The following is an 18,994-nucleotide window of genomic DNA, read 5'->3' on the forward strand; positions in this document are numbered from 1 at the left end:
TGGTTTAGCCTTTGTCCTACTGCTTTCCCTTCTCCTCCCCAAATCAAATGAACGTATATAAAGACAAAGGGTACATACATTTAAAAAATAGTGACAAAGAGAATATACCAAGGAGAAAAAAGAAAGAAAAAAAGAAATAATTGCAAACAGTACAATAAAAAAATCTCTTGATTCCATTTCTTAGAGTTCATTTTGATCCTAGAGAACGTTCTATGATCATACGTACATAGCTATTGAGCCCTTGTGATCCTCTCCTAAGAACAGCTTCCGGTCTATTATATGATGAGTTGTCTCTGTCCCAGTGTAGCCATGTGGCCTGTGGGCTCCATCCCTGGTGTTTATGTTCCTCCTAGAGGTACTTGGATAACTCCAGGGCTCAGACGCAACCACCACTGCAGCCACTGCTGTTGTGACTGCTGGCACAATCACTGTATGTGGATACCGAATTCTGTCTTCTTATGCAAGCAGTTTATAATTTTCTTCTTTGGCATTAATCTCTGTATAAACAATAGCTACGTTGGAGTGACTGTCTAGATGTGAAAAGCTGGATGGGACCCTCAAGTTCTGCTTCCTCAGGGGACTTAGTTGGGTCAGTTATCCATCTGCCATCTTCTCCAAAATTCAACGTTTTAAAATCAATTTATTCAATTGTAACATCTTTGTGAAAATGACTAGTAGGAAAAATGATACACATTCAGGTGTGTAAAAGTAGGGAGGTACTGGTGAACCATTCTAATAATCCTCAGGAAGCTGGGACCCGAGGATAGTGGTAGAAGTAGATATGGATCAAGTGACTGTGCATTGGCCTCAAGTATGTGTAAAAACAATGCAATAAAGACTACATTTGGTTTCATTCTGGAAATGTACTATTGTGCCTCTGACTAGTGTACGTCTAAATGGTGTGATGAATTATATTTCAGGAAAGTTTTTTGTTTTATTGTGTGGGTCCTGTGGTTTGAACTCAGGGTCTGAGCACTCCCTCTGAGCTTTTTTGGCTTAAAGCCAGGTCTCAACCATATCAGCCAGAGCTCTTCTTTTGGCTTTTTGATGGTAAATTAGAAATAAGTGTCACACAAAATTATGTCACAGGAATGATCATTCCTGCATAGGCTGTCTTTGAAGAGCAATCCTCAGTCCGCAGCCTCTGCGCTAGCTAGGAATACAGGCACGAGCCAATGGCTCAAGAAATGGTTTTCAGCACAATTTAGTAAGCTTCCTACAATGATTCTCCACCCTGTGTCCTTCTACTCGGTTCTCCTTTCCTGTCCTCTCAGTCGCCATCGCCCACTCCCCATCCAGCTGTGCCTCTTGTGGCCTCTGAAGTGGAACACAGGGCCCTGCAGCTTGACTGCAGTGACTCATTGCTGTGCCTGTGCAAATGCCTGTCTCCCTGGGGTTCTCCCGGAATAGACACTAGGAGCAGATTTTGCTTGTGCTGGTCCTTTGCGGCGAGTGGTGTGGGAACCAGCAAGGCAAGAAGGAGCAGTACAGGACACATTTAGTGTTTTGTCTACTTCACATGTTTGATCTTGTCCACCCATTAGCTCCAGATCCTCAGTTGGGAAATTTAGGTTGGAAATCTGGGTGCACTTGCATTCTCTGAGGAATTCAGAGACTCAGGCCTCCATTGGAGGCCTCGACCTTTGAATTTAATGTGATCCCAGGCCACAGCTGAACCTCACAAATCAAGTGGACCAGTGATACTAGCCCTGTGTGTTTAGTGATTAATTGAAGTATTATAGCACCTCTTGCTGCCCTGAATAATTAAATGGGTACTGAATAAATAAATAAATGATCCTAAATGATGAGGCCATTCTCAGGGTGGACTTTATGCTACTTTGCCTCACTGACTAAGCCCCAGGATAGCCTTTGTCCCCAGGATAACCATGAGCTCTTGGCTCTAATGTGGTAGATTTCTCTCATATCATGCATTTGCCTTTTCTTCTTCTCATCTTAGATAACTGCATCGTGTGTGTGTGTGTGTGTGTGTGTGTGTGTGTGTGTGTGTGTGCGTGTGTGTGTGTGCCAATACTGGGGGTAGAATTGAGGGCCAGTGTGTTTCACTTATCTTTTTCACTCAGTGGTACTGTAAACTTCCCTTTCCACTCTATGCTGCTCAAATTACAATGAGCTTATGACTTATTTGTCTGCCATTGCTGCCTTAGAGTCTCAGTATTCATCTCTCAGTCTCTTGATTGGCTAGGATTACAAGGAAGAGCCATGACCACCTGGCTTCAAAGTGTGTGGGTCCCCTGCTTCACCTGCCCCCTAAAGCTCAACATTTTTCACAGTACCCTAGAGCCGTTTACTGTACTTTTTCTTGCCACTGCTAGAGCTTGATCTCAGCACCTGAACACTGCCCTTGGGCTTCTTTTGCTCAAGGCTAGCATTCTAATAGTTGAGCCACTGGGTGATTTCCGTCATTTTCAGTGTATGTGGTAACAAGGAATTGAACTCAGGGCTTCATGCATGCTAGGCAAGCACTCTACCACTTGCTCATGCTCCAGGCGCTGTTTTCTCCCATTTTTGAAAAGTATTTTCTAAGTAGTATTTAGAACCCAACCTTAGAAATTAAGTCTTATAACACGGCTCCATGATTCTTCTAAAAGACAAAATGACCTTTCCTTTTTTCTTCCTACTCTTGGACTCTGTTGGTTCTGATGTCTTTAATCCTCCCATGCACAATTCAAATGCAACTTTTCTCCACCCTCAATCCAATTTCTTCTTTCAAGTTTAACTTTTGAGTCCAAACTCTATCCAAAATGAAGCCAAACTTTGCAATATCATAAAACTCATATGGGTTCTTTATTAGTCATATATTCAATTTCATTACATTTAATCATTCAGGTTTATTAAGTTTTGGGTATATTGTAGTAATATTATTCTACCAACATCTATGCATTTATATCCATATACTATATGCCTATATAAATGTTCATATTTATCTTTGTATATATATATACATATATATTTTTATATATATATGGGAAAACATGTGGTACACACAATTGCAGCAACTCTTACACTGTGTAGCCATAGTAGCGAGACACTTCCATATCTCTTTGCCTCTGAACAAAAAACTGCAGTTTCCCCAAAGCAGTGTATTGGGCAGCATTCTCACGCTCTTGCTGGGCCCGCCTTTTCATGGCTTCACGCTCTGGCCTTTGCTCCTTGGTGATGGGATTTGATACTACAGGGCCAGGAATATCGGGTTTCCTCCATGGAATTGGTTGGCGGCTGAAATCTTGGAGTAGGTACTGGTTATGAGGCTTAGGCGGTGAACGGAACTCGTTCCCAGCAGTGGAAACAGGCTTGTGCTGGACAGAAGCGCTGGATGAGGTTGAGTGGGGTTCAGGCCTAGCAACAGCAGACTGAGATACACTAGGCTGGGGAGCATTGGCCGATCCCTGTGTGTATGTATTGGTTACACTTGGCTGAGATGCTTTGGTGGAACCTCTGAGACTCGTGTTGGCAGAAGCTGGTTGAGACAGGCTGACTGCGGTAGGTTGAGCCGTGGTAGGATGAGGCCGTGCAGGGTATGGTACAGTGGGCCTCCTGGAGGCCAGAGACTGTGGCCTGTGAGGAACGGGTCGAGCCTGAGGCTTCTCTGGGGTTAGAAAAGGCAAAGGAACCAACTTGACCTTGCCAGGGGGAGGCAGCTCATCCTGGGATGGGGATGGACACTGGCTTTCACTCCTTTCCCTTTTCTTGACTTGAATGTTTCTAGGGCCTTTACCCTCATGTGGAATATCCAGCCATGATTTCATAGCAGATTCTCGTTTGCCGCTTGCAGTTTTCTTCTCATTCTTCTTTCCTAGGGCATGAAAAACCTGCACTGACTCCCACATCTGCACGCCTAGGTTGGTTCGAGGTCTTTTGAAGGTCTCTTGGCTAAGCTCAGGGTGGCTTCTCTTGTGCTTCATCTTGGGAATGCTTGCCTTCTCTTCTGCTTTCAGTTTGTTCCCTGACTGCTTGGTTTCTTCACATTTCTTGGGATTGCTTCCCCTGATCCTTTTGGGCTCATTCTGCCCATGGCTCTTTGTTTTGCTCACCCTGCTGGATGCAGGCTTTGGGGTCTGGGCTGTGTTCAGGGAAGCCTTGTCACTGGCTGGGGTGCTACACTCAGTTTCCTCTTCCTTCAGCAGGCCCTGTGGCTGCAGCTGCTGGCCTTTGGCCTCGGGAGTTCCATCCACACTTTCCAAGGCGTCGTGCTTGTTCTTGGACACTTGATCAGTGGAATACTTGGTGACCACAGAGTTTTCCTGCAGCAGAATCTCATTGATGGTGTCTGTATCTTTGATGTGGGTTATAGTAGAAATATTGGATTGCTGAAAATCTGTGAAGGAGGTGAAAATCTGGTTAAAATGAATGTCTTGACCATCACAGTGATATCTGTTAGCTACCCACTGTCACATTCCATTCCATTTGTCTCAAGACTCAGAGTATCCAAATTGGCCTTGTTCCATGTAGACTTCTGTCTTGGCCCTAAGGTTAATGTCGACCTGCAGCTGCTAAATGTCAGGTGGAGCATCCTGACTTTCTGTTAGTTTCTCAAAGGCAACCAGAGGCTTTCAAACCTTGCTTTCAATTTCATCCTAATGCTTATTCTCTGTGTCTGGATTTGCTGGAGGCAAGACCAAGGTACTAGGAATGTTTACTACTGGATTGATATTGGAATGTCTCCAAAGTCAGGTGACACATGTTTCTCTCAAGGACTTCAACATTTATGCTTGTAGGACTTGGGTTGTCTGCAGTTTGTGACTGGCAAAATTTATGATTCTAGAAAGTTGTGATTCTAGAAAAGTGTATGCATTGCCAGGGAAGTTTCTACTGATGTAAAGAAATCACAGCAGAAATCAGTCCCTGGTAAGTAACATGCTCCATTTATGCACCAATGATTTAAGGGCATTGTCATCACTGAGCAAGGTGTTTCTAGCAGCTAGTTTTAAGCACCATGGACAGGATCGTGAGTTGGAAGATCGTGATAGCTACTCTATGTAAAACTTGTGCTAATTCATTTTCATTATTTCTTTTCCCTTTTCCTCTATAGAATTGTTGTCAGTGAAATAAAAATGAAAGAAGTTTTAAAAGTAGGAAATGATTTGGACATCATGTATGGGTCAGAAGTAAAGTAGTTCCTTACTGTGTTCTTGACTCTGGTTTCAAACAACAAAAAACCCAGCTTTATAAAGTGTCATCTATTTATATAGTTGTCGATTATTGCCAGTGTCCTGTAAGTAAAATAGGTGTTGATTCTCACCCTGATCTGAGAGAACGGCAAGTGAGGGGCAGTCAGGGAGGGGAGGACAGGTTTAGCATGTTTTGAGTGCATTTCTGAGAGTTGAGTGTGTGTGCATGTGCATGTGTGTGTGAGGGAGAGACGGGGAGAATAGAGAGCTAGAGAATGTGATCATGCACTGGATGCTTCTGGGACTTGAACTCAGCCTTTTTTCTTTTGCTGCTTGACTTTTTCTTAGGCCTGATGTATTCTCGCTTTTTTTAGGCATCTATTGTCTGCATTTGGGAACTGACAATGAGATGTTGAAAACACTTTGCAGGCTGACTTTGAAATTTGTTCCTCAGCTCTCAGGCTCCTGATTAGCTAGGCCACAGGCATGATTCAGTGGTGCTCAGCTCCAGGGTGGAATTCCTGCCCATGAAATATGCAAAATATATATTCTCACCTGCTTCCTTTGGGCAGGTTCTCTGCACACAGTAAAGCAAGTTTATCTGCTATTATCAAAACTAATGTTTGACATATTTTCCAATGAAAGCAAAGAACTCGAACAAGAAGGGGATTAATTAGGGAGAATGGATTGTGAGGACAATGTAGACCATGGCCTCACTGAGTGTGCTTTGGGTGGCATCTAAGAGCAGCACAGCCATATTTCCTCACTTATGTATTTACTTAATTATCCAGTGCAATTAGTGGCAGCACTGAGGTTTGAAGCCGTCAGTGCTCCACCACTGGAGCCATACCCTTGGCCCTCTGCCTCATGGCAGAAATTGGAGGTCTCCTTGTGAGTGTGGTGGGTGAGACTGAGGATTTAGACTATATTTGTGGAGTAGTGGAGACTCTATGCAGATGCAGGTCAGCCCCTCCTTTTTGTGCTGCTAATCCTGTTCCTTTCTGTTGTCTGTGCTTACCTTGAACATTGGTTTCTGGGTGGTGTTGAGCAGACACAGAGTAGTAGATTCCAGAAGTGGAGACTGGTGGTGGGACATTTGCGGGCTGAACCTCTTGGAGCATCATCACGATTTCTGGCTGAGGAGCAAAGACCCTGCTCCCTGTATAGGACACAGAGCCATATGATTGCAGGCAGGGACCAGGTTCTCCAGATAATAGAGGGCCCACTGTGCTTTGGTTATAGTAGTAAATTTGGTTGTTTCGTTGGCAGGGAAGTAACAAGCTACTACTCTCTTGTTGTGGAATGTGAGATAACGTCCCCTGAACCAGGCTGGCAGACAGCGATGGATACAGAGGGACTATGGCATTTGCATCCGCATATCGAGATGTCATAGTCATTGAAGGGACTGCTGTGCCCTGGTCAATGAGAGTCAATGTGAAGTCTCCCAGTGCAGAGGACTTTTTATTGTGTCCTGTGTACTCCCATTCAAAAGCACTGGCACAGGAGGAGGCTGCAGTGGAGATGTGGTTCTGGCCAGTAACCCCTGACAGCATGGGTGTGCTGGAATGTTGGCAAAGACCCGTGAGTGGCTGCAAAGAGGTGCCAGAGGTTGATGGCAGTGGCCATGCTGAAGTGAAGGCTGGGGTGGAGACTGTGGAGATGTTGCAGCTGTTGCCTGTTAGAGAAGTGGCATCGTTCTCCACAGGAAGAGGAAGCTGTAGTGAGTTTGCAGCTCCAAGTAAAGATGGATGCTGGAAATTGTCTGCAAGAAGCAAGGGGTGGTTAAAAAATGGATAAGGTTGCGCAACTCTCACTGTTTGGGAGGAACAGCGTATTGGAAGCTGGCTGTGACTGACTGGGAATGCTCTCATTCCAATAGCCACCCACATTCTTCTGATGAACTTTGCAAAGAGGTTCAACAGGAGACACCAAGTGGTTCCTGTGCTGTTTCCTAGGCAGAAGCAGGCTTCTCCTTCTTGTCCTGACTTTCCCTGAGTCACTCCTAACTGTGTCCTAGCATGTGAGCCTTTTGAATCTCAGGTATCCTCAGTGTACTTGTTAGATCACCCATTCAAGAGCAGGAAACCTAGGGGCAGAGGCCAGCCTGATTGGCTCAAATACTTCTTTTGAATTACTACGAGCACCGTGTTCCAAAGGGTGAGCAGGTGAAGAATGCCCAGAAATCAGGAGAACTTGAACTTCCTATAAGCCAGTGGATGTTGGTCTTGAGAAAATAGTTTGCATTTTTCTTGGTATTGTGTAACCTTATAGAAATCTCTGGCCATTTTTAGTGCTTACTTAAAACACAGACCAGAAGATAAGTAAAGAATACAATGACCACCTCAGAGTTCCCAATATACTTTTTGTAGGAAACCTGAAACCCTCTGCTGGGTTGGGTGGCTCACTCCGGTAATCCTAGCTACTCAGGAGGCTGAGATCTGAGGATTAAGGTTCAAAATCAGCTGGAGCACAAAAAGACCTGAGACTCTTATTTCCAATTAAGCTCCAGAAAACGGGAACTGGGACTTGGCTCTAGGGTAGGATGGTAGCTCTGAGCTGAAGAGCTGAGGGATTCTCCCAGGCCCTTGTCAAAACCCATGACCCACACAAAAGAAGAAAAGGAAGGGGCCAGGAGTTTGGCCTAGTGGTTGAAGTGCTTGCCTAGCATGCATGAAGACCCGGGTTCGATTCCTTGGTACCACATACACAGAAAAAAGCTAGAAGTGGTGTTGAGGCTCAAGTGGTAGAGCTCTAGCCTTGAGAAAGTCCAAGGACAGTGCTCAGGCCCTGAGCTCAAGCCCAGGACTGGCAAAAAAAAAAGAAGACTGAGACGTTCTGAACTTCAAGTCACTCATCAATGATATATTATACATGCTGAAAACAATGATATCAGTAATAATATTGAATAATGAATGTAAGTGACATATTATACATGACTGATATGGAACAAAATAGAAAGACATTAAAGCTAATTTGGATGTATGTCAAATATTCATTATAGTATACTTACCAATAAATAAAGTGATCTTATTACATATGCAATGTTGTGAAAACAAACATTTTCTCATCTATTTCAGACAAAAACCGTCACAGGATTAGAAAGTGGTTTTGAATTATATGTGTGTGTGTGTGTGTGTGCGTGTGTGTTTGCGTGTGTGTGTGTGCGTGTGCATGTGTGTGTGCGCGTTTTGTATTCTGGGAGTTGAACTGAAGTTGGTATAGGTGTAATGTGTGTGGAAGCAGAAAAATGCATTAAATGTAAATATTCAAGCAGTCACGCTTTGTTTTTGCTAGTCCTGTTCTTGAGCTCAGGGCCTGAGCACTGTCCTTGGACTTTCTCAAGGCCAGAGCTCTACTACTAGAGCCTCAGCACCACTTCTAGCTTTTTTCTATGTGTGTGATACCAAGGAATTGATCCTGCATCTTCATGCATGCTAGGCAAGCACTCTACCACTAGGCCAAACTCCCAGCCCCCATGCTGTTTTTAAATACAGATTTTATTCTTATACTTCTGCATGTGAAATGTTTGAAATTATACTTTCAAGATAAAATTCTGGAAAGGACTATTTTGGACAATAGGGCCTAATATGTGCTATGTAACTGTTGTATCATGTTTACAAGGTGAAAATTTTCAGAGCTCAGAGGCTCAGAATTTCTATTTTCTGGTCTTTCTCAGCTTGTGGAAGCTGTTGAATTTCCTTAGCGAAAGCTTTCTTTCTCCACTTAAAGGCATACCACTCCAATCTGTTCTTATATCGCTCATCTCTCATTCTTCTCCCTGGATTGACAATAGTGAATCTTCCTTTTCATGAACATGGATAACTCTTCATTTATTCGACTGCTCCTTTGATTTTCTCACCAAAGCTTGGTAATTTTCAGCATGTACATCTTACACATATCTTTTGTAATTATTCTAAATATCTCATAATTTTGGTAGTATAAATGGCACTCTCAATTCAATTTCCAGTTGCTTTTTGAGAATGATTAATCATTGTCTTCTGACCCTATATCCTGGAAGTTAGGTAACTTGTTTTTTGTTTTTACATCATCCCTCATGCCATATACATGGTCATAATTGACATAGATCAATATTTTTGAATGTGCAGGAGACCTAGTATCCCTAGCACATGGGATAGTGTGGTTAGACAATCACTTTTTTTTTTTTGCCTGTCCTGGGCTTGAGCTCAGGGCCTCGGCACTGTCCTTGGACTTTCTCAAGGTTATAGCTCTACCACTTGAGCCTCAGGACCACTTCTGACTTTGTTGTTTTTTTTCCAATGTATGTGGTACCAAAAAATCGAACCTGGCTTTTTCGTGCATGCGAGGCAAACACTCTACCAGTAGGCCAAACTCCTAGTCCCAGACAATCACTTTTGTCAGGACATTAATACCAGATTGGACAATATAGCACAAATGTAGAAAAGAAAAAATCAGAACAAAGAAAGACAAACCAAAATGATTTCTCTAAATATCATACCTCAATGTAAAGATATTAATTGTTCTAGCTGGGTATTTAAATCAACTTAGTATAAATAGCAGCATCAAAAAATCTTTAAAAACTGTTTGAAATGGCAATTAATGCACCATCTATCTGGCAAATATCATGTAACCCTTATATAACAGTAAAAAAAAAATATATATATATAAACGTTTGAAAACCAATCTGAGAAAAATATTGATACAAATGTAAAATAAACACTTAGAATTCTATCATTATCATCATTATGTACAGCTTTTAGTTGAAACCTGCTTCTGATACAAATTAGAATACTTTATTAAAAAATGCATGTTCAGCTCTCATGTTTCAAGGCTGTAATCCTAACTACTGGAGCTTGAGGTTTGAAAATTATTATTTCAAGCCAGTCCTTCCCATAAAGTCTGTAGGACTCTTATTAACGGTTAAATATCAAAACCTGGAATTGGAGACCTGATGAGTTGTAGAGCTCTACCTATAAGCGAAAAAGCCAGAGACAGTGTCAAGCTTGGAGTTTAAATCTTGGTATTCATACAAACATACACACACACACACACACACACACACACACACACACACACACACACACACTTCCATGAAGTCTAAATATAAGAATGAAAAGTAATGTTGAAATATATTACAGAACCTTCTGTGTAATCCCTCTCAAGAAATATTTCTTAAAATAATTTGGAATACATATCTAAAATGTTTACATTGCAAACTGTCAAGGCTCAGTAGCTCCCTTCTCTAATCCTATTTGGGAAACAGTCTGCTGGACAGTGGTTTGAGATCCATCTAGGCTGGTTACTGAACACCTCATCTCAATCAAATAAGCCCTCTGTTAGTAGATCATGACTGTGGCCCAAGGTACAAGAGAGTCCTTCCTAGGTGGTAGGATCATGGTTCAAGGTTTGCCTGACCTAAAATTTCATATCTTCAAGAAAAACCTAGCTAAAACAAAGAAAGCTAAAGGAGTGGCTGGCACCTGTGCCGGCCCTAAGTTAGTCAGGTTGACAAAAGGCTCGTTCAAAGCATCATCTGTATTCACAGTCAACGAGAAAAAAAACAAACACATAACAAACCTAAAGCAGGAACCAGCTAAAAGTGACATCTCAGAAACTGCTTTTAATGATTCTCTGTTTTAACCTTAGTTGGCTTTTGGTCCATCAATGTGGCTAACACTAACTTCATTTTGCCTGGCTCTGGTTAGATTGCCCTCGGTTTTCTGTGTGTGGATTTAAAAATGTTTGATCCTCTTCAACATTCTATTGAAACCACCGCTGTTTTCTTGAGAATGTCTTTGGCTCTGTCTTATTTCTCATCACCTTCTTCATCTTTTCTTCACCTCTAGTTCCTGGTGAACCTTTCCTTCTAGATCATCTGCCTCGTTCTAGTCCCGTCATCCCCTCTCTCTTCCTGTTTTTCTCTTTACCTTGTCTGAGCAGAAATATGGAAACACACACTATGCTTAAATTTACTACATTTGATATAAACGTAACTATATAGACATCAAAACCTATGACTCTAGAGACATAATGTTTTATTTCATAAATTAATATGTTTCTATGACATACAATCCCTTAGCCTAGTTTTGATTAAGTTCTAAATACTAAGTCCCAGTGATTGTAAATAGAGATTCCCTCCTGGAACACTTGTTGGTTAAACTTGTCATTTAAAATATGATGTAAAAATCAATGTTAATAAATTCTCCAATTAAAAAAATTTTACTACATTTGAAATACCAAAGTGGAACTAATTTTTAGAGGATACTGTTACAAATGAAGTATCTTGGTATAGGGATTTCAACAGGACTAGGTTTCCTTCTCCATTAGTTTGTTTAAAATTGACTCTCTGAAGAAATCTGTAGCTTCATTCTCCATTCATAAATGTCATTAAAAATACAGTGCTGGAGGCCCGGGAGTTTGGCCTAATAGTAGAGTGCTTGCCTAGCATGCATGAAGACCTGGGATCGATTCCTCGGTACCCCACATACATAGCAAAAATCTGGAAGTGGTGCTGAGGCTCAAGTGGTAGACTGCTAGCCTTGAGAAAGTCCAAGGACAGTGCTCAAGCCCTGAGCTCAAGCCCAAGACGGGCAAAAAAAATACAGTGCTGGAAAACAAAGCTATCACAAGATAAACAATTCATTTTCTTCATGTTGCAGACAAAGCAACAGATTTTTGTCACAAAGTAAATCATGTGGCTAAGTCATATATACCTAGTAAACATCACAGCCCAACATTTCTAATTCAATACTTGAAGCTGTTTTGATTCTACTATTAAATTTAGGGAGCAGGGGAGTCTAATGAAAACTCTAAATCCCTTTTTCTTCTTACCTGACATACTGAGACAATGGGTAATATCAACTGGAGAAACAAGGGATGAAGAATGACACTAGAGGATGTGTGCGTAGCTGAAGCTAAAGAGCAAGAGTGTGTCCAGTACGGAGCTCACTGGACACTGGTCACTAGCGATGATCCAAATATACGCCTGGACGATGCCATGGAAACCCCAAGATTCTACCAAGTAGTGATAGGTTCAGTGGGAGAATGATGTCATTACTCAGGCAGTTGAAAGGCCTGGAGTAGCCAATCACAAGATCAGAATCTGAACCAGAAGCTGGGTTTGGGTAGAGAATGGCAGGAGAGCTCTAGTAGCTCTTTAATGCTTGATCTTTGGTGACTTGAGGTCCTGCAAGACAGACAGGAAATCCCCTTTCGTCTACGTTCTTATATTGAGGACATCACCTCAGTGTTTCTCACCAATGTTCATTAATAGTTATTTTTAATTTGCTTATTTTGCTTTCTATATTATATGATAATTCCATATTGCATATATAGTTCACATGTTTGAGGGATAAGGAAAGGGACTTTGAGATTGAAAACTTCATTGTTCTGAAACCGTTTAGTTGAGCCATTTGAATTTTCAAATAGTAGAAGCAGAATGAAAGAGCTTTTACCTAGTTGAAGAGTAGTGTTGATGATACCTTGTAGAGGATGATGTCATCTAAGGCACTTGCTTTCTAGTTTCTTGCCCCTGAAATCCTTATTCTGGGTTGTTCTAGCCATGTTGGACTTGGATCCCTCTTTATATTTCTCTTGTTCACTTAGGAACTGGTTCTTGGAAAACCTATTAGGTTTTGCATTCTTTTTTATTTCATTTTAAAACTTAATTTACTTTATTCTTATTGTAGTGGTGGTATACAGAGGTATTGCAATTGCACAAGTCAGGTAATAAGTATATTTCCATTTATACAGTATCTTCCGTTCCCTCATGCTCTCCCAGTCCCTCTTGTCTCTATCCACAAGTTATGTAGCTCACTTTCGTTGGTGTCTAGTGGGCTCCACTGCTCTGTTTTTGTCATTTTACCCTTGAGTTCTGTACACCTCCCAAACCCTTCTGAAGAGGTATACTTGAATACACCATACATAAGGTAAAGAAGACAGATCATCAAAAATTAAAAACTAAACAAAAGAAAGGGGGAAAAAGGATGTTTCTTCCCTCCACCTTTTGGAGTTCATTTCTGAATTTTATATGAATAAAAAGAGGCACATGGGCTTTGCATTTTTGTTTCTCTCCTAATGGTGCCCTCTTTTGTTCTCAATGTTTGTGATTATCTAGAATCCTTTCTAATTTATATCCCAATGCATTTTAGATCTCATTTTTGCACATCCAAAAGAATATGCACGATTTGTGTCTCTGAGTTTGGCTTAGCTCACCTAACATGATTTGTTCTAGTTCTATTTCCTTGCAGATGATATTACTTTATTCTTCCTAATGGCTGTGTAAAATTCCATTGTGTATAGGTACCACATAGTTTGGATCCACTCATCTATTGTGGGGCATCTGAGTTGCTCTATATCTTGCCTATTATGAATAGCGAAGCAATAAAAACGGTCTGTGTTTAGTTTTTTTGAGGAACCTCATACTGCTGTTCAGAGAGGTTGTACTCCTTTACATTCCCACCAATATGTAGAAGAGTTACTTTCCCCCCAAGATTTCCAACAATATTTGCAGTTCAAATTCACAATGTTGGACAATCTGACAGGGGTGAGATGGAATTTCAGAGTTGTTTTAATTTGCGTTTCCTTTATGGCCAGGGTTGATGAGCATTTCCTCAAGTGTATCTTTGCCATTCTCACCTCTTCTGAGAAATCTCTACTTAGCTCCCTTGCCCATTAAGTGATTGCTTTATAAGGTTTGGTAGGGGTTGGTTTCTTAAGCTCTTTGCGTATATTGGATATGAGGACTTTGATATATGGCTTGAAAAGGAAGATCTTTTCCCAGCAATCCTTTTTTTTTTTTTGCCAGTTCTTTCGCTTGAACTCAGGGTCTGGGCACCATCCATGGGCTTCTTTTGCTTAAAGCTAGCACTCTATCACTTGAGCCACAGCACCCCTTTTGGCTATTTCTGTTTATATGGTACTGAGGAATCCAACTCAGGGTTTCATGCATGTGTGGCAAGTACTGTACCACTAAGCCACATTCCAGTCTACTTGTAGTTTTTGAATGGCTGATTGGAGATAAGAATCTCAAAAGGACTTTTTTTTTTTGGCCAGTCCTGGGGCTTGAAGTCAGGGCCTGAGCTTTCTCAGGCTAGTGCTCTACCACTTGAGCCACAGCACCAGTTCTGTCTTTTCTACATATGTGGTACCGAGGAAGCGAACCCAGGTCTTCGTGCATGCTAGGCAAGCACTCTACCACTAGGCCAAACTCCAGGCCCCACCCAGCAATACTTTTTTTAAAAAATTTTTTATTGTAATTAATAAAAATTTTACATGATATTTGCCAGATAGAAGTTGCATTAATTCACATACATTGATACCCTTTCACATGTCTTGGTACCCATTACCCTCCTCCCCACCCCCCTACTGTGTGGTTCCCCCCCCACCAATTCTTTTATAGTTTATTTTTTTTTCTGGATTCTGTGCCTTGAGCTTTCTTGATCAAGGCTGTGCTCTATTGCTTAAGCCATAGTACCACTTCTGGCTCGTGGCTTAACTGTACATAAGAGTCTTGTCACAGACTTTCTTAACTGGGATGGCTTTGAACTGTGGTCTTCCTGAGTAGCTATGATTACAGGCATGAGCCCCTAGTACACCACGAGTTGTGCATTCTCATACTCATAGATGTCAACTCCTAGAGATACAGGTCTCTTTTTTGCATAGCCCTGATACTTTGAAAAGTAGTCTCTGCCCATTAGAAGCAAATACTAAAGAAATGGAATACACAGAGGAAGGCAGACTTCTGTCTGACTTAAAAGGCTTTTATTGTAAAGATGATATACATAGGGGTTACAGTTACTTAAGTCCGGTAACGAGTACATTTCCTTTTGAACAGTGTTACCGCCTCCCTCATTCTCCCCCGGGTTTGCCTTCTCCCCACTTGAAGTTATATCGTTCATTTCCAACATAGTGTCTAGTCCGTGTCACTGCTAAATTGGCTTACCCTTTATCTCACCATTTCTGTGCTTCTTCCAGTGATAGCCAGACCAGTCCCCACAATTTGTGTCAGAAGAAAAGGAATGAATATGGAGTCCAAGATAAAAAGGATGTCATTCTAGTTGAAATTAACTGGTTTTACTTAACATGAAACTATCAAGCATATTCTGGAGCAAGGCTCCTATTGCAAACTCTACATAGTAATCTATTGGTTTGTGTACTTATAGTTGCTGAGAAACATTGCACAGAAAACCAACTAGCGTTACCTTTCTACAATTGTGATGATTATTTCTATGTCAAGATGACTTTACTCCTGCCTAGGTAAATCAGTACTGTCCATGGTAATAACTGGCTCAACCTCATAAGGCTTGACCTCTCGAGCCTACATCTCCAGCCCAGCTTCTGTGATATTCCCCAAGTCTCTGCATGTTTTCTGTATTGGGTAGACAGCATATGAGTAGGCCATCTGTTCAGATTGTTAGCAGAGTCCACAGCTACTGTAGAGGCATATACACAAGACACATTTATTATAGAAACAATCTTTGTTTTCATTCTTGTGTATATTTTTATTCTCTTTAAATAGTTGTACAAAGGCAGTATCAACCATCCATTTCCCATCAAGAGCTCCAGAAATCAAACCAATGGCTTAGTGATTGTCTATTTTAAGAAGATGTAGTCATAGGACGTTCACTTGGGATGTTCATGTGTGACATGAGGTGTGGGACATCACAGACCAGCATTCCACATTTTGTCTTGAAAGTAGCAAAAGAGCCAGGTGCTGGTGGCTCATGTCTGTAATCCTAGCTACTGAAGAGGCTGAGATCAGAGGATCACAGTTTCAAAGAAGCCTGGGTACCGTAGTTGAGGAGACTGTTATCTCCAATTCAACACCAGAAAACTGGAATGGCACCGTGGCTCAGAGACAATGCCCAAGGCCTGAGTTCAAACCCCTCGATCAAAAAAAAAAAAAAATCAAATAGCAAATTCCCATTGGGTATGATCCAACTAAGGCTGTGCTGTATTGATGAAATCTACTCTCTTAGATACTATAGTTACAATACCTGGTCATGTGAGACATTCCACCAATGCTGGTTAAAAGGATGGGGGATCCATGAGTGATGGTATTTATTTATTTATTTATTTATGAGCCAGTCCTGTAGACTGAGCTCAGGGCCTTAGCACTGTCTTTGGGCTTTCTCAAGGCTGAAGCTCTAGCACTTGAGCCACAGCACCACTTCTCCCGTTTTCTATGTATGTGGTACCAAGGAATCAAACCCGGGTCTTTGTGCTTGCTAGGGAAGCACTCTACTGCTAGGGCAAACTCCAGACCTGGTCCATGAGCATTTTTGTTCATGATCAGACCTCTACTGAAACTGCAACTCTCATTTGTGATTAACTAGAGATAAGAGCCCAAGGGGCTTTCATGCCCAAGCTGATTTCCAACCCCAATCCTCTGATCTCAGCTTCCTGACTTGCAAGAGTTAGAAGCAGAAATCTTTTCATTTGGTTGGCGGGAAAGATTTGTTAATAATTTAATGTGAAGTATAAATGTGCTCAATTGTAAGTTGCAAACCAATATGATATTAGGGATTTCTTTTCACTTTCATGTTTATTGAAGTTTTAGAATCAGGGAAGTTTTTCATAATTGTCAATGTTTGTTGTAACATTGCCACCTTGACAATGTCAAAGGTACTGATCAGTTTCTTTTGTGCCGTTATATATACATTTGTTCATTTCTTTTCATCTCTCTTTTTTTTTCTTTGCCAGTCCTCGACTTGATTTCAGGGCCTGAGCACTGTCCTTGGACTTTCTCAAGGCTAGAGCTCTACCACTTGAGCCTCAGCACCACTTCCACCTTTTTTCATGTATGTGGTACCGAGGAATCGAACCTGGGTCTTTGTGCATGCTAGGGAAGCACTCTACCACTAGGCCAAACTCCTGGCCCTCTTTTCATCTCTTTTTTTTGAAATTTAAAAATATTTACTGTTAGGGTGATTTACAGAGGGGTTACAATCAGATAAATCAGTTAATGAGTACTTTGCCTTTTAAACAGGATCATCTGCTCCCTCATTATCTCCCAGTTTTTCCCCTTTCCTCTTCCCTGCCCCTGCCAGGTTATATAGGTCATTTCCAACATTTTCTAGTGAGTCTCACTGCTGAATTGGTTTAGCCTTTGTCCTACTGCTTTCCCTTCTCCTCCCCAAATCAAATGAACGTATATAAAGACAAAGGGTACATACATTTAAAAAATAGTGACAAAGAGAATATACCAAGGAGAAAAAAGAAAGAAAAAAAGAAATAATTGCAAACAGTACAATAAAAAAATCTCTTGATTCCATTTCTTAGAGTTCATTTTGATCCTAGAGAACGTTCTATGATCATACGTACATAGCTATTGAGCCCTTGTGATCCTCTCCTAAGAACAGCTTCCGGTCTATTATATGATGAGTTGTCTCTGTCCCAGTGTAGCCATGTGGCCTGTGGGCTCCATCCCTGGTGTTTATGTTCCTCCTAGAGGTACTTGGATAACTCCAGGGCTCAGACGCAACCACCACTGCAGCCACTGCTGTTGTGACTGCTGGCACAATCACTGTATGTGGATACCGAATTCTGTCTTCTTATGCAAGCAGTTTATAATTTTCTTCTTTGGCATTAATCTCTGTATAAACAATAGCTACGTTGGAGTGACTGTCTAGATGTGAAAAGCTGGATGGGACCCTCAAGTTCTGCTTCCTCAGGGGACTTAGTTGGGTCAGTTATCCATCTGCCATCTTCTCCAAAATTCAACGTTTTAAAATCAATTTATTCAATTGTAACATCTTTGTGAAAATGACTAGTAGGAAAAATGATACACATTCAGGTGTGTAAAAGTAGGGAGGTACTGGTGAACCATTCTAATAATCCTCAGGAAGCTGGGACCCGAGGATAGTGGTAGAAGTAGATATGGATCAAGTGACTGTGCATTGGCCTCAAGTATGTGTAAAAACAATGCAATAAAGACTACATTTGGTTTCATTCTGGAAATGTACTATTGTGCCTCTGACTAGTGTACGTCTAAATGGTGTGATGAATTATATTTCAGGAAAGTTTTTTGTTTTATTGTGTGGGTCCTGTGGTTTGAACTCAGGGTCTGAGCACTCCCTCTGAGCTTTTTTGGCTTAAAGCCAGGTCTCAACCATATCAGCCAGAGCTCTTCTTTTGGCTTTTTGATGGTAAATTAGAAATAAGTGTCACACAAAATTATGTCACAGGAATGATCATTCCTGCATAGGCTGTCTTTGAAGAGCAATCCTCAGTCCGCAGCCTCTGCGCTAGCTAGGAATACAGGCACGAGCCAAGGGCTCAAGAAATGGTTTTCAGCAAAATTTAGTAAGCTTCCTACAATGATTCTCCACCCTGTGTCCTTCTACTCGGTTCTCCTTTCCTGTCCTCTCAGTCGCCATCGCCCACTCCCCATCCAGCTGTGCCTCTTGTGGCCTCTGAAGTGGAACACAGGGCCCTGCAGCTTGACTGCAGTGACTCATTGCTGTGCCTGTGCAAATGCCTGTCTCCCTGGGGTTCTCCCGGAATAGACACTAGGAGCAGATTTTGCTTGTGCTGGTCCTTTGCGGCGAGTGGTGTGGGAACCAGCAAGGCAAGAAGGAGCAGTACAGGACACATTTAGTGTTTTGTCTACTTCACATGTTTGATCTTGTCCACCCATTAGCTCCAGATCCTCAGTTGGGAAATTTAGGTTGGAAATCTGGGTGCACTTGCATTCTCTGAGGAATTCAGAGACTCAGGCCTCCATTGGAGGCCTCGACCTTTGAATTTAATGTGATCCCAGGCCACAGCTGAACCTCACAAATCAAGTGGACCAGTGATACTAGCCCTGTGTGTTTAGTGATTAATTGAAGTATTATAGCACCTCTTGCTGCCCTGAATAATTAAATGGGTACTGAATAAATAAA

The 18,994-nt window shown here is 41.6% G+C and overlaps 1 protein-coding gene and 1 long non-coding RNA gene across 2 annotated transcripts in view; one reads left to right on the plus strand and one right to left on the minus strand.

Annotated features, from left to right (window-relative positions):
• LOC150060537 (uncharacterized) overlaps positions 1-18,994 on the plus strand; it is a 491,819-nt gene that overhangs the window by 72,055 nt on the left and 400,770 nt on the right. The window lies entirely within an intron of this gene.
• LOC150060539 (uncharacterized protein C2orf78-like) lies at positions 3,021-18,487 on the minus strand. The gene is given in 5 exon segments (XM_090336240.1): positions 3,021-4,355; positions 6,155-6,891; positions 11,940-11,993; positions 11,996-12,022; positions 18,427-18,487. Coding segments are annotated over 5 exon segments (2,214 nt in total).

The sequence above is a fragment of the Megascapheus bottae genome, chromosome 7 (assembly GCF_031878675.1).
Source record: "Megascapheus bottae isolate mThoBot1 chromosome 7, mThoBot2.hap1, whole genome shotgun sequence".
NCBI lineage: Eukaryota > Metazoa > Chordata > Mammalia > Rodentia > Geomyidae > Megascapheus > Megascapheus bottae.